The 20,240-nt window shown below is 34.6% G+C and overlaps 1 protein-coding gene across 1 annotated transcript in view; it reads left to right on the top strand.

Moving 5' to 3' along the window:
• LOC122230221 (phospholipid scramblase 2-like) overlaps nucleotides 1-16,505 on the top strand; it is a 31,589-nt gene extending 15,084 nt beyond the window's left edge. The window contains exons 3-7 of the mRNA XM_042955968.1: nucleotides 2,035-2,077; nucleotides 5,277-5,497; nucleotides 7,361-7,522; nucleotides 11,615-11,776; nucleotides 16,434-16,505. Of these exons, the coding sequence (XP_042811902.1) occupies nucleotides 2,035-2,077; nucleotides 5,277-5,497; nucleotides 7,361-7,522; nucleotides 11,615-11,776; nucleotides 16,434-16,463 (618 nt within the window). The 3' untranslated portion in view covers nucleotides 16,464-16,505. The remainder of the gene's footprint in view (nucleotides 1-2,034; nucleotides 2,078-5,276; nucleotides 5,498-7,360; nucleotides 7,523-11,614; nucleotides 11,777-16,433) is intronic.
• The last annotated feature ends 3,735 nt before the right edge of the window (nucleotides 16,506-20,240 follow it).

Raw genomic sequence — 20,240 nt, forward strand, 5'->3', positions numbered from 1 at the left:
ATACATACACCAGAGGGTCCTGCCTCCTTTGAAATAACATTCACACTGCACAGATGATTGCATTTAGACTCTCTCCTGGTTCACATTTTCTTTTCTGCTTTTTGTTTTCACATCTCCACAGCCACACTGCCTCCCATGTTTTCAGATTTCCCATGCTCCAGAATTCAGATCATTTTGTTATTTTGTATCTGTCTACACATTTCTGCAGACAGCCCTGCAAGCCCTTTATTGATTCAGAATGTTTTCAGAGAAATGCAGTTAAGCTCTGGTTGTGAGGTATCCCTTGCACACTCCCAGCCTCCTTCCAATGTTCCAGATGAGAAGCTGGAAAACACAACAGTAAAAACTAGAAAGGAATCTAAATCTTTGAGGCTAAGAGCCACCACTTAGAAGATGACCTTGACTCTATCATCATTGTATTCATTAGACAAAATATTTAAACTCCTCATGTGCATGCAACACCTGCTTCTGCTTCCATTGTTTCAAGCTCATTTATCTTTTTGTCTTTGTGGTAGTCGTGTTTGATACTACAAACTAAAAAGGTCCTTTTATCAACAAGGTTTCTCAAAAACATTCACAGAACTAGCTTTGAGGAAATCTAGATTTTTCCTGGCATCAGCATTTGGATTAGTAATTGTATTTTCTCACTGTGATGTTGGTCTGTGTAAATAACCAACGTAGTGACTCTTGGGTTCATTATTTTTTTTAGTGTAACTGACACACAATATTATATTAATGTCATATGTGTAACTTAGTGATTTGACAAGTTTGTACTTTGTGCTATGTTTACAAGTATAGCTAACATATGTCCCATTACACCCAACACTAATACAATATCATTGTATTCCTTACACTGTGCTTTTTATTCCCATGACTTATTCATTCCATAACTGGAAACCTAGATCTCCCACTCCCTTTCACCTTTTTTGCCCAGCTCCCTACACCCCACTCCCCTCGGGCAACCATTAGTTTTTTCTCTATATTTATAGGTCTGATTTCTGCTTTCATTTGTTTTTTGTTTTGTTTTGTTTTTTAGATTCCACTTATGAGTGGGATCATATGTATTTGTCTTTCTCAGTCTGACTTATTTCACTTGGAATAAATCTTCTAGGTCCATCCATGTTGTCTCAAATAGCACCATTTCATCCCTTTTGATGGCTGTGTAATATTCCATTGTGTATATATACTACATTTTTCTTATCCATTCATCTATTGATGGACATTTAGGTTGCTTCCATATCTTGGCTATTGTAAATAATGCTGCGATAAGTATAAGGGTACATATATATTGTTTTATTTTTAGTCTCTGTGTGACCCACCAGTGGCAGAGAGTTCCAGTCCCTCTTTTCTTTTTTGCTTTTGTCTATTTGTAGAATTGCCAGATAAAATACAAGACACTGAGTTACATTTGAATTTCAGATAAACAAATATTTTTTAGGTTAATGTTTCATGCATTATTTGGCATATAGTTATGGTAATAATTATTCATTATTTAGCTGAAATTCAAGTTTAACTGAGCATTCTGGTGTTTTTGCTTTGTTTTATTTTGTTTTACTAAATCTAGCAACCCTATCAATTTGGTCACGGAATTTCACTTACAGCATGTAAAGTCTTCTAGTCTTCACTATCTTTCACATGGAACAGAAGACCTTTTTTCCCACATCTTCTACTTCCCTAAAGAGAGCATTGAGGAACATTACCTGCTTGCATGATGGGTTTGGGTTTCTATTTAAGACATCTTTATAATTATATTTAACTCGTAATTGTGCTTTGGATAAATGTCTGACTGTACCTGTAATTGTTTAATACTTAACAAAAACATTTTTAGAGTATACTGTATATGGATGGCCAAAAAAACCCTACCTCACATTTAGACTAGTATATAACATTTGACAGAAAATAGAGAGATGTCAATAATAGGTCAATTACTTTAAATGTCCTAAATATAGGTATTAACGTATATGTTTATTGGTAGGTACTTTAAGTTTAATTTAATTACTTCATACTACCTATCTTTATTTTCTACTCTATTAGATAAATCAGTTACTAGTGTGTCAACGTTTCGATCTTCTGGAAGGTATGTACCAAACACACAGATATATTCACTCTTGAATGTATAACTTGTGCTGTAGCTCAGCCACTCCCTATACATTAAAATGCTTCATGTGACTGGGCAAAAAGAAACCTTGAAATATGAGAATATACAGAAGTCCATAGTCAATGATAGATAAATACAATAGTAGTCTTCTCATGGAAAAGGACAAAGGTATTGACTCCAGATTGCTCCTAAAAATTCTAGTCTGCACTTTTAGTCCTGCTAAACAGTAGGTCTATTTCCTAAAAGAGTCTTCCCATCCTAAATTCCTCAAATACAGGTATTTCAGAGAAGCAGTGATTGCAGATCCTTCAGGAATTCTGCTAGGAGAAGCAGAATCCAGGTAAGTTTCTGGGCAGTTCAATTCCACTCCCAAGCCTGAGAAATTGTTCTTTAGAATGCAACTGTTTACCTCTATCTCCTCAACTTAGTACAAGTATTTGTTTCATGTACATGAGGCTATGATAGATGTAAATAAAATTAAATCAGTGTTTAGTTTAAAAAAATTATCACCATTGTGACTCTTTGTATTCACGTTAGAGAATCTAAGACTAAAATAGACATTTATGGTTTGGTTTTATTCACAAAAACTTTTCAATTTTGGCATTCAAAAATGAATGTTTTCTTTGTTTTTTTTCCTGCTGCTGCCCTGCACTAAATGACTCATTTTATGAATGACCATTTATTCCAGAATGCCCACTGAACACCTATAATGAACAAGACACAATGGTAGCCATTTGAGAAAATCAAAGAGTCAGACCTGGGCTTTCCCTGAAATGTGGATGAATATACTTAAATAAAATACATAGTATGGAGCCATAAAATTAATGAGAGAAGGAAAAACCAATTGTGAGAATTTATAGGACAGAAAAAAGCCACAGTTATAATTTATAGTACTTATAATACTTAACAATTTAAGTAGTCACAGAAATAGCAAAAATATTGAGAAAAATCTAACCATCTATGTTATAGGGAACTAATTTTCCAAACTACTTATTCTCAAAGTATGGTTGCCAGACCACCAGCATCAACATCATCTGGGAACATGTTGGAAATCAAGTTCCCGAGCTTCATCACAGACCTACTAAATCACAAAATCTAGAGGTGGGGTTCCACTACCTGTGTTTTAGCAAGCCCTCCAGATGGTTCTGATGCAGGCTAAAAACTGCTCTAAATGATACATTCATATAATTTAACATTGTGCATTTATTTAAAAGAATGAGACAGCTCTACAGAATTGTCAGGAATAGCTCCAAGATATATTGCTAAGTATCAAAAACAATTACAAAGTAGTGCATATAATAATGTGTGTGTGTATGTGTGTGTGTGCATTTAAAACTTTTTTAATTTTAAAATTTTTAAAATTCGTGCCATGCCTATGTAATTCCTACTCATAAGAAGAAATTAAATTTAAAAGGCAGTCAAAATACTTTTTCATCAATACTGAATCAGGATTTATCTTTGAATATTAAATAAAAATGAATATCTTTTAAATGTTTTTGTAATATGAAAACAATTATGTTCATAGGCCACCAAAATCATTAAAAAATGAAGAAATTCTGTAAATACCTGTTTCCAAGGTTAACATTAAAATGAAATGCTAAATGTATATTAGTGTACCATATACTTATTAAACATACTCATTCAAGAACATCTGAAATTTTAATTAAAGGTAGGAAAAAACATCATCCTTGTACAACTACTGCTATATTTCCTTTGAAGGCTTTTTAAAAATATTCCTTTGATGAATTTTTTAAATCACTTTTAATCATTGTCCATGCAATTTTTTTTAGAGTTATTCACTTAATGGGGTTTTTTTTTGGTTTTATTTATCTTAAAACCCAACATTTTTTTTTTTTAGATTTCAAGGTTTTATTTAAATTCTACTTAGTTAACATACATGGTGAATTGGTTTCAGACATAGAATTTAGTGATTCATCACTTACATGTAACAGCCACTGCTCATCACAACTAGTGCCCTCCATAATACCCATCACCCATTTAGCCCATCCCCCTACCTACTTGCCTCCATCAACCCTCAATTTGTTCTCTATAGTTAAGAGTTTCTTATGGTTTGCTTCCCTCTTTCTTTTTGTTGCCCTTTCCCTTATGTTCATCTGCTTTGTTTCTTAAATTGTAATACGAGTGAAATCATATGGTATTTGTCTTTATCTGAGTCACTTATTTCACTTAGCATAAGAAACTCCTCTAGCTCCATCCGTGTCATTGAAAATGGCAAGATTTCATTCTTTTTGATGGCTGAGTAATATTCCATTGTATATACACACCACATCTTGTTTATTCATTCATCAGTTGATAGACACTTAGGCTTTTCCCATAGTTTGGCTATTGTTGTTAATGCTGCCATAAGCATTGGGGTGCATGTGCCCCTTCAAATCAGTATTTTCCTGTCCTTTAGGTAAATGCCCAGGAGTGCAATTGCTGGGTCATAGGTCGTTCTATTTTTAGCTTTTTCAGGACCCTCCATACTTAAAACCCAACATTTTTAAAAGCAACACAATAATCCTCAAAGGGGATACTATTATTGCCTCTTGTTGGGTATTTACTTTGTTTCTTTGTTTCCATTTTACTTTTCTAAGTAGGGCAGAAGTGAACATTTGGTATAGAAATCACTTAAACAAATTTAGGACTGTTTTTTCTGTATGATCACAGAAGCAAAATTATTAGGACAAAAGATAACATTTCCATTTGCTTGCAAAAGAGATGAATTTAATTATTATCTTATGTGGATAATATATAAAAGTGCTTACTGTCTCCAGTTTAGCATCAGTAAAATATTTTTTCTTGGGTTCTACTATCCAGATTAAAGACTGAATGTCTTTTTCATATCCTCAGGAAGAAAAAGATGAAGAGGAATAACATTTAACATAATTCAAAACATAATAGTAACATGACAGTAAATAGAGTTAATTTCTCAGAAATTCAAAAATGATTAAAAAAAAAAAAAAAAGCTATTATGGAATTTTAGCAGTGAAAGGGACCAGAGAGTAGCTATATCTGTTTTAGTTTTTGTAAGGCAAAAATAAGACACCGATGAAGATAAGTGACTTAGAGTCAAGTAATTTATTACCAAACCTAAGTTGCATATTTGAAGGTAATTTAATAGGCAATTTACATGTCTCCCATCACTAATAAAACACCACATTGTTTCATTCTTTAGTTCTCGGTTGTTTTGCAACTAGTAAAAAATATGAAGTCATGAACAATCAAGGACACAGAATTTATTATGCAGAAGAAAGAAGTAATTGTTTCCTCCGATATCTCTGTGGACCTTCAAGACGTTTTACCATGACAATTTATGATAATGTAGGCCGTGATGTCATTACTATGCATAGAACTCTAAGAAGTAGCTGTTGCTGGAGAAACTGCTATGTACAAAAGGTCAGTAAATATTGTTTCTACATGATTGAGAATGTATCTGAATTCTTTCAAAAAAGCCTCAACACTGAGCAGTATGTTACAACATTGGGTTTGGCTACACAAAATTTTCCAGAATGAAATATGTTAGAGAATTATGTATTTGTACCACACACCTGTAGAGTGAGAATAATACACAATACTGTAAATATTTTTCAGGCAATGAAGATCACAAGATCTTTATTATCAAAGTTTTCTATTCTAAAATAGTGTGGTTTTTATTTGCATATTTCTGCATGTACTTCTCAGCCTTTGAATGGAGTGTCAATGAATTAGGGGCTGTGAAGTCTCATCCCATTTTCAGCTGTGTTTCTCAGACTGGTCCCTTGAGCTTTCACTGAGTGGGATCCCTTTCTTTCCTTTCTCGTTAGTGATATCTGGATTCCTAGGATCTCAGGAATATCTTGTTGTTGTCACTTGTCTCACTACATCCACTTGTATTTTGAGATGTGGAGCTATAATTTTTGCATCTACTTTTGATAAAGAATTTGACAGTGGTTTTGTTTGTTTAGCTATCATACTTGTCCTGTCCTTTTCTCTGAGAGTTTTGAGAAGATTCACAAGCTACATCACCACTGCCACCTTCTTGACTTAGCAGTCTGAGGAATACTTATACATGGTGAGAGAGAGAGAGAGAGAGACAGAGAGAGAGACAGAGAGAAAAGAAGGAAGGAAGGAAGGAAGGAAGGAAGGAAGGAAGGAAGGAAGGAAGAAGGAAGGAAGGAAGGGAGGAAGAAGGAAGGAAGGAAGAAAAAAAAGAGAGAGAGAAAGAAAAAATTATATTCCAGAGAAACAATGCCTCTCAAACTCTCGTTTCTTTTTTTTTTTTTTTTCAAACTCTTGTTTCTTAGGCCACCTGTATTCTTCTTCAGAAAGAACTAGTATTACAAGTTTATTCTACCAGCATTATTCTATGAATATTTGTGTAATATGCACATATGTATGCCATACATGTGTCTTTTTAACAAAATTGGCAGATATTCTTCTCTAATTTTTTAACACAAAACACTGTAACTTGAAGATTACATCAGTGTGTACAGAGCTTCCTCCACACTTAAAAATGCTTGGATAATAACCCATCGTGTAGATGGTACACCATAATTTATACAACCAATCTCTGAACTGGGCTTTACTTTAAAAAAATTTTTTTAATGTTTATTTATTTTTTGAGAGAGAGAGACAGACAGACAGAGCACGAGAGGGGGAGGAGCAGAGAGAGAGAGAGGGAGACACAGAATCTGAAACAGGCTCCAGGCTCCGAGCTGTCAGCACAGAACTCAACGCAGGGCTGGAACTCACCAACCATGAGATCACGACCTAAGGTGCTTAAACAACTGAGCCACCCAGTCGCCCTGAACTGGGCGTTAAATCACAATCAACTTAAAGTGCTTTAGTGAATTCAAATTTACATTTGCATAGAGGGACAAAAGTCCTTCACATATTGGTAATAGAACAGTTGTTGGTGTGACTGGGGTTTAAGACATGTCTCATGAGCATGGCAATTTAAAAAGTGATCTTCATAAACACCTAAAAAATGTTATTATCCCCCTTTTGCAAATGGAAAATGAGTTACAGAGAGTTTAGGGACATGTCCACATTTCATGTAGTAAATGAACAGCAGCATCAGGTCTCAATTTGGGGGTTTCAATATCTACATCCTAGTTTTTTTTCACTTCCACGTCCATTCCCAAACATAAGGCATGCTTTAAACACAGAAAGTTCTGTTCACATATACAAAACACTAATAGGTAGCATGAAACTAATTTGCTGCTTACAAATCAAAATAAATCTCATTTGACCAATACTACATTTCTCAATCTTTTGTAGCTAAAAGTTGAAGCTCCTCCTGGTGAAAAAATTGGATATGTGTATCAATACTTTCACCCATTTTTGCCAAAGTTTAAAATAAAAAATGAGAATAAGGAGGATGTAATGAAAATTAGAGGGCCATGTATGCTTTCCAGCTGTCTCAAGGATCTAGATTTTAATGTGAGTATTATAAGATAATCATGTTCAAATTAGTTGTTTGACTATTTTCTAATATATTAATAAATCTGATTAAAATAAGATAAAAATGTTATCATGATGTTATAACTATTTGACTATTTTTTAAATTGAGTTTCTAACACATAGTTTCCTTGCTTCACTGAGGCTTACACACTTGTGATTATAAGCCTTCTTTTTTTTAGTTTTCTTTTAATTTTTTTTTAACATTTATTCACTTTTGAGAGATACAGAGAGAGAGAGAGAAAGAGAGAGAGAGTTCAAGCAGGGGAAGGGCAGAGAGAGAGGGAGACACAGAATCTGAAGCAGGCTCCAGGCTCTGAGCTGTCAGCACAGAGCCCGACGCAGGACTTGAACTCATGGACTGTGAGATCACAACCTGAGCCAAAGTCAGATGCTCAACCAACTGAGCCACCCAGGTGCCCATAGGGCATCTTTTTAAGCTGTATTTCAAGTATGTAGTTATTAAACAAGTATGGTATTTAATATTTTAAGGAGTAGTGAAAGAGAAAATTAAGCTTTATTGCAATGAACAATGACATAAATTGGGCATTAATTATAAATTTTAAATAATATAATAATATAATAAATAAATTATATATAAATGTTATATAAATATTTATGTTAATTTTTATAAAATTCTGAAACTCTTATGATACAATTTTGTTAAATTTTTATGTGTTTACTGATACATTTCTCAGATTATGGCCAACATTCAGATAATAATTTGAGAGGTTAACTACTAAAAATACTAAATATAGTTAACAAAACTAAGCAACCGGCTAACTACACTTAGTTAAATCTGGTTTCCTAAGCAACATTCCTAAGCAATATTCCTAAGAATACTGTTGGTTTGATAAAATATTTGATTAGAAAAAAGTATTCAGTCTTCTATTAAGGACATGTTTGCTTGTTTTTTTAATCTGAAATCATGTCTCCGTTTTTTTTCCTTCTCTAGAATTATGTTAATTCAGTTTAGTAATTACTGATCTGATTGGCACCTGCATGTACTGATTAAGTAAAACATATTTAAGCAAATGAATTATGACAATAACATGGTTAGTTTCAAAAATGAATAAAATGAACACACAGGATTCTACTCTTTTGTATTTCAAGTTGAAAACCAATGGAACAGAGTGGCCTATGCATAAAACTCTAGAAGCCAAAGCTACAGTGGTTCATTATTAATGACATAAAAAAACAAAATGCTTTCCGTGTGTTGTTTTATATCTTACACGATATAATAAATCCTACCTTATTCAGATATCTTCGGAGCCTTCTCTAAGGTTTTGTATAAAATACTTCCTCTTTCTTCTAAGCGTGAAATAAAGTGATTTTATAGCTGGCACTCTTTGGGTAAACTCTAAGAATGAGCAAGAAAGGGAAGTACAATTCTGTGAAAAAGTCATGTTGTGAATGAATGTGGGCAGCCCTTTCAATACTTTTGGTTATGAAGAGTAGGAAAGAGATAAAGGAGGAATGAGTTACAGGACCAGGGACTATGGTAAGGGAAGTCAGCCATTCATCTTGGGTACAAAATTTAAGAAAACACCAAAAAACTGAATAATTCAGGCAAGTGATAACTTGAATATAATCTTTTTTAAAATCAATCTTTTTTAAAATTAAAATCATAATGCATATCCATTATGAACAAATTTATAAACAAAAATTTAAGACAGAAACTGACTATGCACTTGTGTGACTTATCTCACTGCTTTACCCTAATCCTATTCCTGGCTGAATGGGGCACAAGGTGGATAGGAAGGTATTTTTGAAAGGTATATCCTCAGCCTGTTTTGATTTTGAAGGAAAGGCTCCAAATGGGAGGGAAAGTGTGGAGAAACAGCAGATGTTAAATATTTGATGAATTCTGCTCTTACTTGGTATGGGACCTAATGCACGTATAGGAAATAAGCCTCAAATGGGAGCAGAAATAGTTTATTCATCATATTCACCATAACAGGAAGTAGGGAGTGTTGGTATGGATACAATACTGTCTGTGTCCATTTGCATGTAGATATTTTTCAATATATATATATATATATATATATATATATATATATATATACGCACACACACATATATTAATGTAAATGTACTTTCCTTATGACTTTCTTAAAAACATATTCTTTTCTTTACCTTACTTTGTTGTAAAAATATATATAGGAGGGGCACCTGCACAGCTCAGTCAGTTGAATGTCTGGCTCATGATTTTGGCTCAAGTCATGATCCCAGGGTCATGGGATTGTACCCCACATCAGGCTCCTCACTGGGCATGGAGGCTACTTAAGATTCCCTTTCCCTTGGGGCATGTGGGTGGCTCAGTCAGTTGAGCATCCAACTTTGGCCCAGGTCATGATCTCACAGTTTGTGGGTTCGAGCCATGCATCAGACTCTGTGCTGATGGCTCAGAGCCTGGAGCCTGCTTCGGATTCTGTGTCTCCCTCTCTCTCTGCCCCTCCCCCGCTAGCACTCTGTCTCTGTCTCTCTCTCTGTCTCAAAAATAAACATTAAAAAAAAATTATCTTTCTCTCTGCTCTACTCCCCCACATGTGCACACTATCTCTTTTTAAAATAAAAAAAAATACAGTATATGATATATATAACATACAAAATATGTGTTAATTGACTATTCATGTTATTAGAGAAGATGACGTTCTAGGAATTAGTAAGTTCCTGTCAAGTAGTTTCCATTTTCTTTGCAATGTAAAATATAAGATATTAGGCTAAGGATGAGGAAGAGTGGCATTGCCAGTTAGTTATGAAAACGCTGGAGAAATTTTGACAAGATTACACAAAACTCTTCCATATCTTTCTTTTCCCAAATTCCTTAATGTTACTTACAAGGCTATGTATGATCTATCTCTGCATACCTCTCTTTTCTCATTTTCTGCAACTAGCCCCATTCTTCACTTTGCTCCAGCCCCTCCCAACTCAGGGCCTTTTCACATGTTGCTGACTCTCTCACTACTACCCTGCTCACTAATTCCTATTGATCCTCTAAGTCTCAACTTAAATGGTGCTTTCCCTAGGAGGCTTCCTGTAAAATCACCCCCCGCCCCAATTCTTTAAGCCTGCCTATTATCTCCCAACTGTATTCCATTACATCAGCCTGCCTTTTCCTCCATGGCATTCATTACCAGACAAGTAGTAGGAGTTATCACAGATAACTTTATTTTCTTATATAAATATTATCTTATATGAATATCTCTTATATTGAGAAATAAATATTAGTTGGTATGAGAAGTGATGCTCTAGGGAATTTAGATAAGTAGGGAGAAAAGGGGATGAGAAAGGGTAGAGGGATTCAGAAAATTAAGATCTCAATAAAGAGCTAACTGTGTAAAACAGATGAAAAACTAGTGGTTTTCTTTTAAAGTTAAATTGATTCTCAAGTCAAATTTAAGCAATTATATTTATTAAGCATATATATTGATATAATTTATATGTAATATAAAGTTATCACATATAAAATACCATATGTATCATATACAGCTGACCTTTGAACAACACAGGTTTAAAATGCACAGGTCCACTTATATGCAGATTTTTGCCAATAAATATATGTACAGTAGTGTAAAGATATTTCCTATTCCTTACGATTTTCTTAATAACATTTTCTTTTTTCTAGCTTATTTTATTGTAAGAATACAGTATATAATACATATAACATAAAATATATATTAATTTTGTTATCAGTATGACTTCTTGTCAATAGTAGGCTATTAGTGGTTAAGGTTTTGGGGGATCCATTGTTATACACAGATTTTCAACTGCCCAGGGGTCTTAGCACCTCTAACCCCTGTGTTATTCAAGGGTGGACTGTATAATCAGCTGTGTACAATAATTTGAACATCTTCTTTTAGATAGATATTGTCTGTAGGTGTTTTTCCAAGTTATTATGTGTCATATTGCACATTCTATTTATTGCAGGAAACGACCAACATGATTATAACTCATATGGGTTATATTTAATTACTAAAATCGAGATAGGAATACCTATTTTTATTTCAGATCTTTCATCTAAGATTATATATATACATACATACATATATATATATATTTTTTTTCTTTTAGTTATTGTCTCTGGATGAAGAAATAGTTCTTGGCAAAATTTCAAAAAAATGGGCTGGATTTATGAGGGAACTATTCACCAATGCTGATAAATTTGGAATCCAGTTTCCATTGAATCTTGATGTTAAGATAAAAGCACTGATGCTTGGAGCAAGTTTCCTCATTGTGAGGCTATTTTTATTTTATTTAGCTTAAAATCATATTTTTTGAGATTACCATTGCACCTTTGCTAATATTTTTGCTCAAATCTAGATTGACCACAAATTGTATTTTTTGGTCTAGTTTTAAGTCCCCAAAATCATATCATGGATTTAGTTTTCCCATTGCAAAGGGTGTAAAAACTAGAGTGTCCTGTAAACATGATCACTAAAGTTGAAATCCTTGATGAAAAATAAGACTAAATTGCTAAAAATAGGAACAAAATGGCTTGTTCATTGTAACTTACTGTTATTTCCTACAACTTAAAAATGTTATAAGTTTCTTTTTGTAATCACTGTTAATTTGGAAACTATAGATATGTAGACATTTTAAGAAGGAAAATATTGCTCTTGATTATATTAGGGTCTTTGGAGCCAAATGAACATAAGAAATTACCTTCATTCTCTAAATATTATGAAATGATAAAAAATGGCAAGAGACATATGCAGGTCTGGGTCACACAATGCCTCATAAATAGTATTAAAAATTTGGAGAAACAGAAAAAAAAACAGATTAAGTAGTAGATTGAATACAACTGAAGAAAAAGGGAACAAAGAAATGCAGTAGAGAAAATGATTCATAACGTAGTAGAGAGACAAATCAATATGAAAATCAAGAGTTCCAAATAAGATAGGAGAACAGGTAACTCCTAAAAAAAATTGCAGAACCAAGAAATATGAACTCAGTGATACATAAAGGACAAATATCCTAAGTAATATAATTTAAAATTAACATCTAAATATAGATGTTAAGAGTGAAGCAGAATAGCAAAGAAAAATAAGTAACCACAAAGAAAAGACAAATCACCTGCAAGCAATGAGACTGACAACTGACTTCTCAACAGAAATAGTGGAAGCCAGAAGACCGTAGAATGGTATCTTCAAGGTACTGATTAAAAAACAATCTTGGGACACCTGGGTGGCTCAATGGTTAAGGTCCGACTTTGGCTCAAGTCACGATCTCGCAGTTTGTGGGTTTGAGCCCTGCATCGGGCTCTGTGCTGGCAGTTCAGAGCCTGGAGCCTGCTTCTGATTCTGTGTCTCCCTCTCTCTGCCCCTCCCCCACTCACGCTCCCTCCCTCTCTCTCTCTCTAAATAAACATTAAAAAAAAATCTTAACTCTCACATTCTATTTGCTTCAAGACTATCTTAAAGATGAAAGTAAAATAAGTAAATTTGCATATCAAGAAACCCAGATTTTTACAACACCTAGATTATTGTAAAGTGTATACAACACTTCAGGAAGAAGGAGCATGCTCTGAAAACGATCATCTGAGGTTCAATAACATTCATAAGCAAATAAAATGCTAGCCACATTTGTTAATGTAAACATGTTTTAAAAATAAAATAATAGCAAATATCTAATTTGTGAGGTCAAAAAAACCCAAAACAAATACTAGCTAATAAAAATATATGAGTTATGAGAAGTTATTAGAATTAAAATGTTCTAAGGTCTTTGTATTGTTCAGGAGATAAGTTAAATGTGCATGTTAAAATGTCATGGGTAATGAGTAAAATAACAAAAAGACTGGAAATTTGAAACTAGTATAGAGGAAAAGTGGGAATAAAATACCAGAAAGCAAATAAACCACCAAACAAACAAAACCCACAGTGGGGGAAAAAGGAGAGAAAAGCATGGAGAAAGTTGGGGCAAAAAGAAATAGAAAATTGAAATGGTAGAAAATAATTATTCAGTTATATCAAGATATCAATTAAATATGTTCTATACAATTTTGTTTACAATATTCACAATAAATGTAAATGGGGAAAACTTGCAAGTTAAAAAATAGAAAGTGTTAGGTTAGATTTTTAACATTTTTTTTTTTTACTATTTATTCACTTTTTGAGAGAAAGAGAGAGAGTGAGCATGAGTGGGGGAGGGGCAGAGAGAGAGGGAGACACAGAATCTGAAGCAGGCTGCAGGCTCTGAGCTGTCAGCAGGGATCCTGATGTGGGGCTTGAACCCACCAACCACGAGATCATGACCTGAGCCGAAGTCAGATGCCCTACTGACTGAGCCACCCAGGAGCCCCTAAATTAGATTTTTAAATTATCCCCAGGTTATTATTGGGTGACAAATCTAAATTAATGAAAAAAAATGTAAAGAAAGAAAATATGGGTAAATGTATAACAGAAAAATACTAACCACAAAAGCTAGTAAAGCTAATACAAAAAAAAAATTTATTTTATGACAAAAAAACATTAGGGACAGAGATCAAGAAGGTAACTACATTATAATAAAAATTCCATTCAAAAGAAATATAATAATTCTTGACTTTGTGCCCCTAAGATCAATGTTATACAATGTTTATCAATGTTTAACATTGAGAAAAATGTTATATTGTTAGAGAATGACAAGTTCATCATAGTGGGAAATTTATGCACCCCTTTCGATTTTTACTTGGTGTAGGAGACAGAAATGTAGTAAAATTATTTAAAATTTGACCCAAAAAAAGTAAGGTTGATTTAATGGATGCATGTAGAACTTTGTGTTAAACAAGTAGATAATATAAGTTGTTCTCAAAAAAAGGTTTTTACAAGAATTATTCTCATAATGGGCCAAGAAATAAGTCTCAACAAATTTCAGGGAACTGGTGTCACTTGGACCTTGGTGTCACAGCAAATAACATTAAATTAGAAATTGATTGGGGTGCCTGGGTGGCTTGGTCGGTTGAGCGTCTGACTTCGGCTCAGGTCATGATCTCACCGTCAGTGAGTTTGAGCCCTGCGTCGGGCTCTGTGCTGACAGCTCAGAGCCTGGAGCCTGTTTTGGATTCTGTGTCTCCCTCTCTCTCTGCCCCTCCCCTGTTCATGCTCTGTTTCTCTCTGTCTCAAAAATAAATAAACATTAAAAACAAAAATTTAAATTAGAAATTGATAAAGATACACATTTTAAAATATTTTGTATATATAGAAATGTGTACATAACTCAGGGGTAAAAAGTAACACATAATAACATTTCAAAAAATATCAAAATGTATACTAACTAAAATATTACACACCAAATCTTTTGGGATGCAAGTAAAGTTAAAGAGCAATGTATAACTGTAAATACTTGCTAAAGAAAAGAAGAAAAGTGGAAAATTAATGAGCTAACTTTCATCTCTAAAAGGTTTGTAAAAGAACAGAACAAACCCAGACCAAACACAAGGAAGGAGATGGTGAATTATTGACCAAAGATAAATGAACAAACAGCACCCACCCCCGGTCTCTAGATGGAAAGAATTTTTAAAGTAAATAAATCACAAAGTAACAAACTACTAAATTATAATACCTTAAACTTCTGTACCTTAAAACAAATTATAATATTAAATATTTAATAGCAAACAATAAAGGAAATATGTGCTTCAAATATGACCAAGGAATAAATAATATCCTTATATTAATATAAATTTTATTTAAAAGAGAAAAAAATATCAAATTCCCAGCAGAAATGGAAAAGGAATATAAAAAATAATTCATACAACCATTAAACAGAGAATACAAATAACCAATAATCATAAGAAAATGTTTTCAAAAACATATGAAGAGAAGCAAAAAAAGAAAACAATGAAATACCCCTTTTCATTTTTTCTAATGACAAAGTCTCAATGCTGATGAAAGTTTAGGAAATCAGGCAGTCATGAGCTACAGGTACAATTTTGGGGAACAAACTGAAAACATCCATTAAAATTTTTTTTTGCATTAAAATTTTTAATGTTCATATATTTCACATGCTTTACTTTCTTCTAAAAAACTAATACAAAAAGGGGCGCCTGGGTGGCGCAGTCGGTTAAGCGTCCGACTTCAGCCAGGTCACGATCTCGCGGTCTGTGAGTTCGAGCCCCGCGTCAGGCTCTGGGCTGATGGCTCGGAGCCTGGAGCCTGTTTCCGATTCTGTGTCTCCCTCTCTCTCTGCCCCTCCCCCGTTCATGCTCTGTCTCTCTCTGTCCCAAAAATAAATAAAAAACGTTGAAAAAAAAAAAAAAATTAAAAAAACTAATACAAATGCAGAAAAATAATTATGTGTACTCTAGTAAATAGCAATGTATATTCTATATAGCAAACATCACTCTAATAAATTAAAAAGCTAAAACAACCTAAAATATACAGTATGAGATTTATTAAAAACACATTATGAGACATCTCTAAAACAGAACATTAAAGACAAACTAAACGTTCAATAAATGAACTTTAATGGCATGAATACTCAGAATATATTATGCAGTAAAAATAATAGGTTATAAGCATATTATTATACCAATTGTGCATGTCTGGAAAGACTTTGAATCAAAATATTAGTGGTAGTTTTGCAAGGATTGGAAATACAACTTTTTCCCTTCTCTATTCCTACACTTTTTTATATTAAGTATACACGATGAAAAAATATACAAAAAATGAAGTAGAATTAATTGCTGTTCTCTAAGGGCCTTTATATTCAAATTTATTATTTTGGTGTGTTTGAGAGTAGACAAATATTCTTATTCCCTTAGAAGTTGCTTTCTTATAGGTCTGATTCTCAGAATTCTCCTTTAATAGGTTTTATAATCACGTTATTATAACACAGGACCCTAAAATCACTCTCATGTCTAAGGCCTGCACCTTAAAAACCAACCTAATTACATTCCTTTTTCATTTTATTCTAGGACTACATGTACTTTGAACACTGGCCATAAGTTTTGCCAGCTTTCAGCAAAATTAAACAACTTTCACTGAGAATATTTAAATAAAGTTTTATTTCACTATAATTATTTGTATAAATTTCTTCTGCATAATAAACCACACCACAATTTAGGAACCTGAAGCGATCATTTTATTTAGCCCAGGATTCTGCTGTACAGTTCTCTAGGTCAAGACCTTGTTCACTCTTGCGTGTACATTCAGTTAACAGATTGCTTGGGGACTGTCTCATCCCAGGTGGCCTCATTCATATGTTGTCCGAGACCATAGAAGCACCAAGCCTCATATTTTACATCATCTAGGAGGCTAGCCAAAGCTTCTACACATGATGACTAACTCTGTTACAAAGGCATCAGGAACGCAAGCTCAATGTTCAAGCTCATTTCAAGCCTCTGCTTCAGTTATGCTTACTAATGTCCCATTGGACAAAGCAGGTCACACAGCCAAGTCCAGATTCAAGGAATGGAAAAATAGACTCAATTTCTTTATGGGAGTCACTGCAAAATATTACTTATTTGCAGCACAATATATTATTGTGACATTGTATAATATCACAATTAACAGAACAGGTGATGTTTCTTGATTTATGTTTGCTATAGACTGAATGTTTGCGTTCCCCAAAATGCATATGTTGAAATCCCCAGTGTGATTGTATTTGATAATGGCCTTTGGGATATGGCTAGGTCATGAGAGTGGAGCCCTCATGACAATGGTGCCCTTTTACAAGAAGCACCAGAGAACTCCCCTGTGCTTTCACCATATAAAAATATAGCAAGTCACCAAACTCCACACCCAAAAAACAAATAATCCAGTGAAGAAATGGGCAGAAAACATGAATAGACACTTCTCTAAAGAAGACATCCAGATGGCCAACAGGCACAAGAAAAGATGCTCAACGCCGCTCCTCATCAGGGAAATACAAATCAAAACCACACTCAGATATCACCTCACGCCAGTCAGAGTGGCCAAAATGAACAAATCAGGAGACTATAGATGCTGGAGAGGATGTGGAGAAAAGGGAACCCTCTTGCACTGTTGGTGGGAATGCAAACTGGTGCAGCCGCTCTGGAAAACAGTGTGGAGGTTCCTCAAAGAATTAAAAATAGACCTACCCTATGACCCAGCAATAGCACTGCTAGGAATTTACCCAAGGGATACAGGAGTACTGATGCATAGGGGCACTTGTACCCCAATGTTTATAGCAGCACTCTCAACAATAGCCAAATTGTGGAAAAAGCCTAAATGTCCATCAACTGATGAATGGATAAAGAAATTGTGGTTTATATACACAATGGAGTACTACGTAGCAGTGAGAAAGAATGAAATATGGCCCTTTGTAGCAACGTGGATGGAACTGGAGAGTGTGATGCTAAGTGAAATAAGCCATACAGAGAAAGACAGATACCATATATTTTCACTCTTATGTGGATCCTGAGAAACTTAACAGAAACCCATGGGGGAGGGGAAGGAAAAAAAAAAAGAGGTTAGAGTGGGAGAGAGCCAAAGCATAAGAGACTGTTAAAAACTGAGAACAAACTGAGGGTTGATGGGGGGTGGGAGGGAGGGGAGTGTGGGTGATGGGTATTGAGGAGGGCACCTTTTGGGATGAGCACTGGGTGTTGCATGGAAACCAATTTGACAGTAAATTTCATATATTAAAAAAAATAATAAAATAAAATAAAATAAATATATAGCAAGAAAACAGCCAACTATGAATCAGGAAGTGGACCCTTACCAGACACTTAATCTGCCAGTAATTGGACCTTGGACTTCCCAGCCTTGAGAACAGTGAGAAATACATCTCTGTTGTTCATAAGCTACTTAGTCTATGGTGTTCTTTGATAATAGCCCAAATAAACTGAGACGGTGTTACCTATGAAACAGTTTTTCTTATGTGATTTTATTTTTCAGTTCTACCTCACTGTGTAATTAACTAATAATTATTTATGATGCCTCTTAAATATGGTTGGTTTCGATGAACAGTAAGTTCCAAAGAACAGGTCACCCTACATCAGAACTACACAGACACTTTCTGAAGGGAACCAAAAGGGATAGAGACTCAGTGAAATCTAACAAAATGAGGCTTGACTATTTCCACATGAAGGTTACTTTTCCTTACAAAAAGCATCTGGATAGGGCAGCCCTTGTCACTAGGGCTTGCCATTTCATGCTCTGGATAAATCCTGTCCAGGTGGTAGGGATCTCTGTCTGCAGAAGAAAAGAGCAGTTTTTTGTTTGCAAAAGCTCATGCTTCGAATAGATGTTACCTAGATCGTTCTAGAAAGATGAAATAAAAAATGTGAAGGAGTCAAAAATGGCTCATCTAATAGTCATGCACTCCACTTCTGAGGTAAATGGACCCACACGTACATCTAAAATGTTTATTTGGTGCTGTGGCCTGGGAGATTCACATATAGAACATCATATTTTCCTGCTTTATAGAGGACTACAGGATCTTGGCCTATGAACTTTTTCCCGTTTCTCTTTGTTACATTCCCTGGTAGTCTTCACAAAGACCTTTTAGCGGGAGGATAGCCCACACACCCTCAGGGAAAAAATACATAAGACTGAATTCTCTTAGTGAGAAAAACTTGGAAGCAAATTAATTTAAAGAAGAAAAACTAACATGATTTTTTTACTCCAAAATTTTGTGCAGCAATTTCATTTCCACATTATCTGTCTCATTCACAATTCTTCTGTGAACTTACCTGCCCGCAACATCTGGAAGACACATCCAGTTTTCCCTCTTCATCTAGGTCTGATTGGATCAGCATTTGGCATCAGTGGGGCAAGGTACTCAGCCCGTCTAAATTTTCTATGTGGAAAAGTACTTACAGCATTGTTTGGAACATAAAATTAGATAATTTTTTAAATGTTTATTTTTCAGAGAAAGAGAGACAGAGAGACAGAGAGAGAGAGACAGAGAGACAAAGCATGAGTGGGGAAGGGGCAGAGAGGGAGACACAGAATCTGAACCAGGCTCCAGGCTCCGAGCTGTCAGCACACAGCCCGATGCGGGGCTCAAACCCACGCACTGCGAGATCATGACCTGAGCCAAAGTCGGACGCTTAACCAACTGAGCCACCCAGGCACCCCAAAATTAGGTAATTTTTAGCACAATGCCTCATACATACTGAATGCTTAGTATATGTTAGACAGTGTTATTAGAGCCACATTTAACTGAATGTTGATAGTTCAGATACCCACATATCCACAACAAAACATGAAGAAATACTAACACACTATTCACAAACTGGTATCTTGTTTGTTTGCCTCAATTTATAGAGATATAAACAGTTTTTTAGAGGAGGAAGGAGTTTTGTCTGAAGTTATTAAGAGAATGCTAAAATTGAATATATCTGCTTTTGCCTTGGTCAGGCATCCGAAGACTAAGCAAAAAACATTAAGATTTCAATGCTCACATTCCAGTACAAGATTCTAAACTATTTATGTAGGATATGCTGGAAAAAATAAATCTGTCTTCAGCTCACAACTTCTCAAATACATCTCAGGCAATAAAAGAGTTACAGGAGAAGGAGAAAGATGTATAAGCTATGGCGTCTCTTTCCCGTCCCATCTTTTCTGGTTTTGGCACTGGGGGCCAGAATCTGGTAAAGCTGATCAAGAAGAGACCATGTAGGCATTCTGACACAGGTGAAATAGTTCCCGGGACAAAGTTTACACCTACTTTTATCGATGATGTGATGCTCTTCTAACACCCTGAGGATTGGAAGCTTTGATAGCACCTACACCCAGTGTCCTTGGTATGAACA

The sequence above is a fragment of the Panthera leo genome, chromosome C2 (assembly GCF_018350215.1).
Source record: "Panthera leo isolate Ple1 chromosome C2, P.leo_Ple1_pat1.1, whole genome shotgun sequence".
Lineage (NCBI taxonomy): Eukaryota > Metazoa > Chordata > Mammalia > Carnivora > Felidae > Panthera > Panthera leo.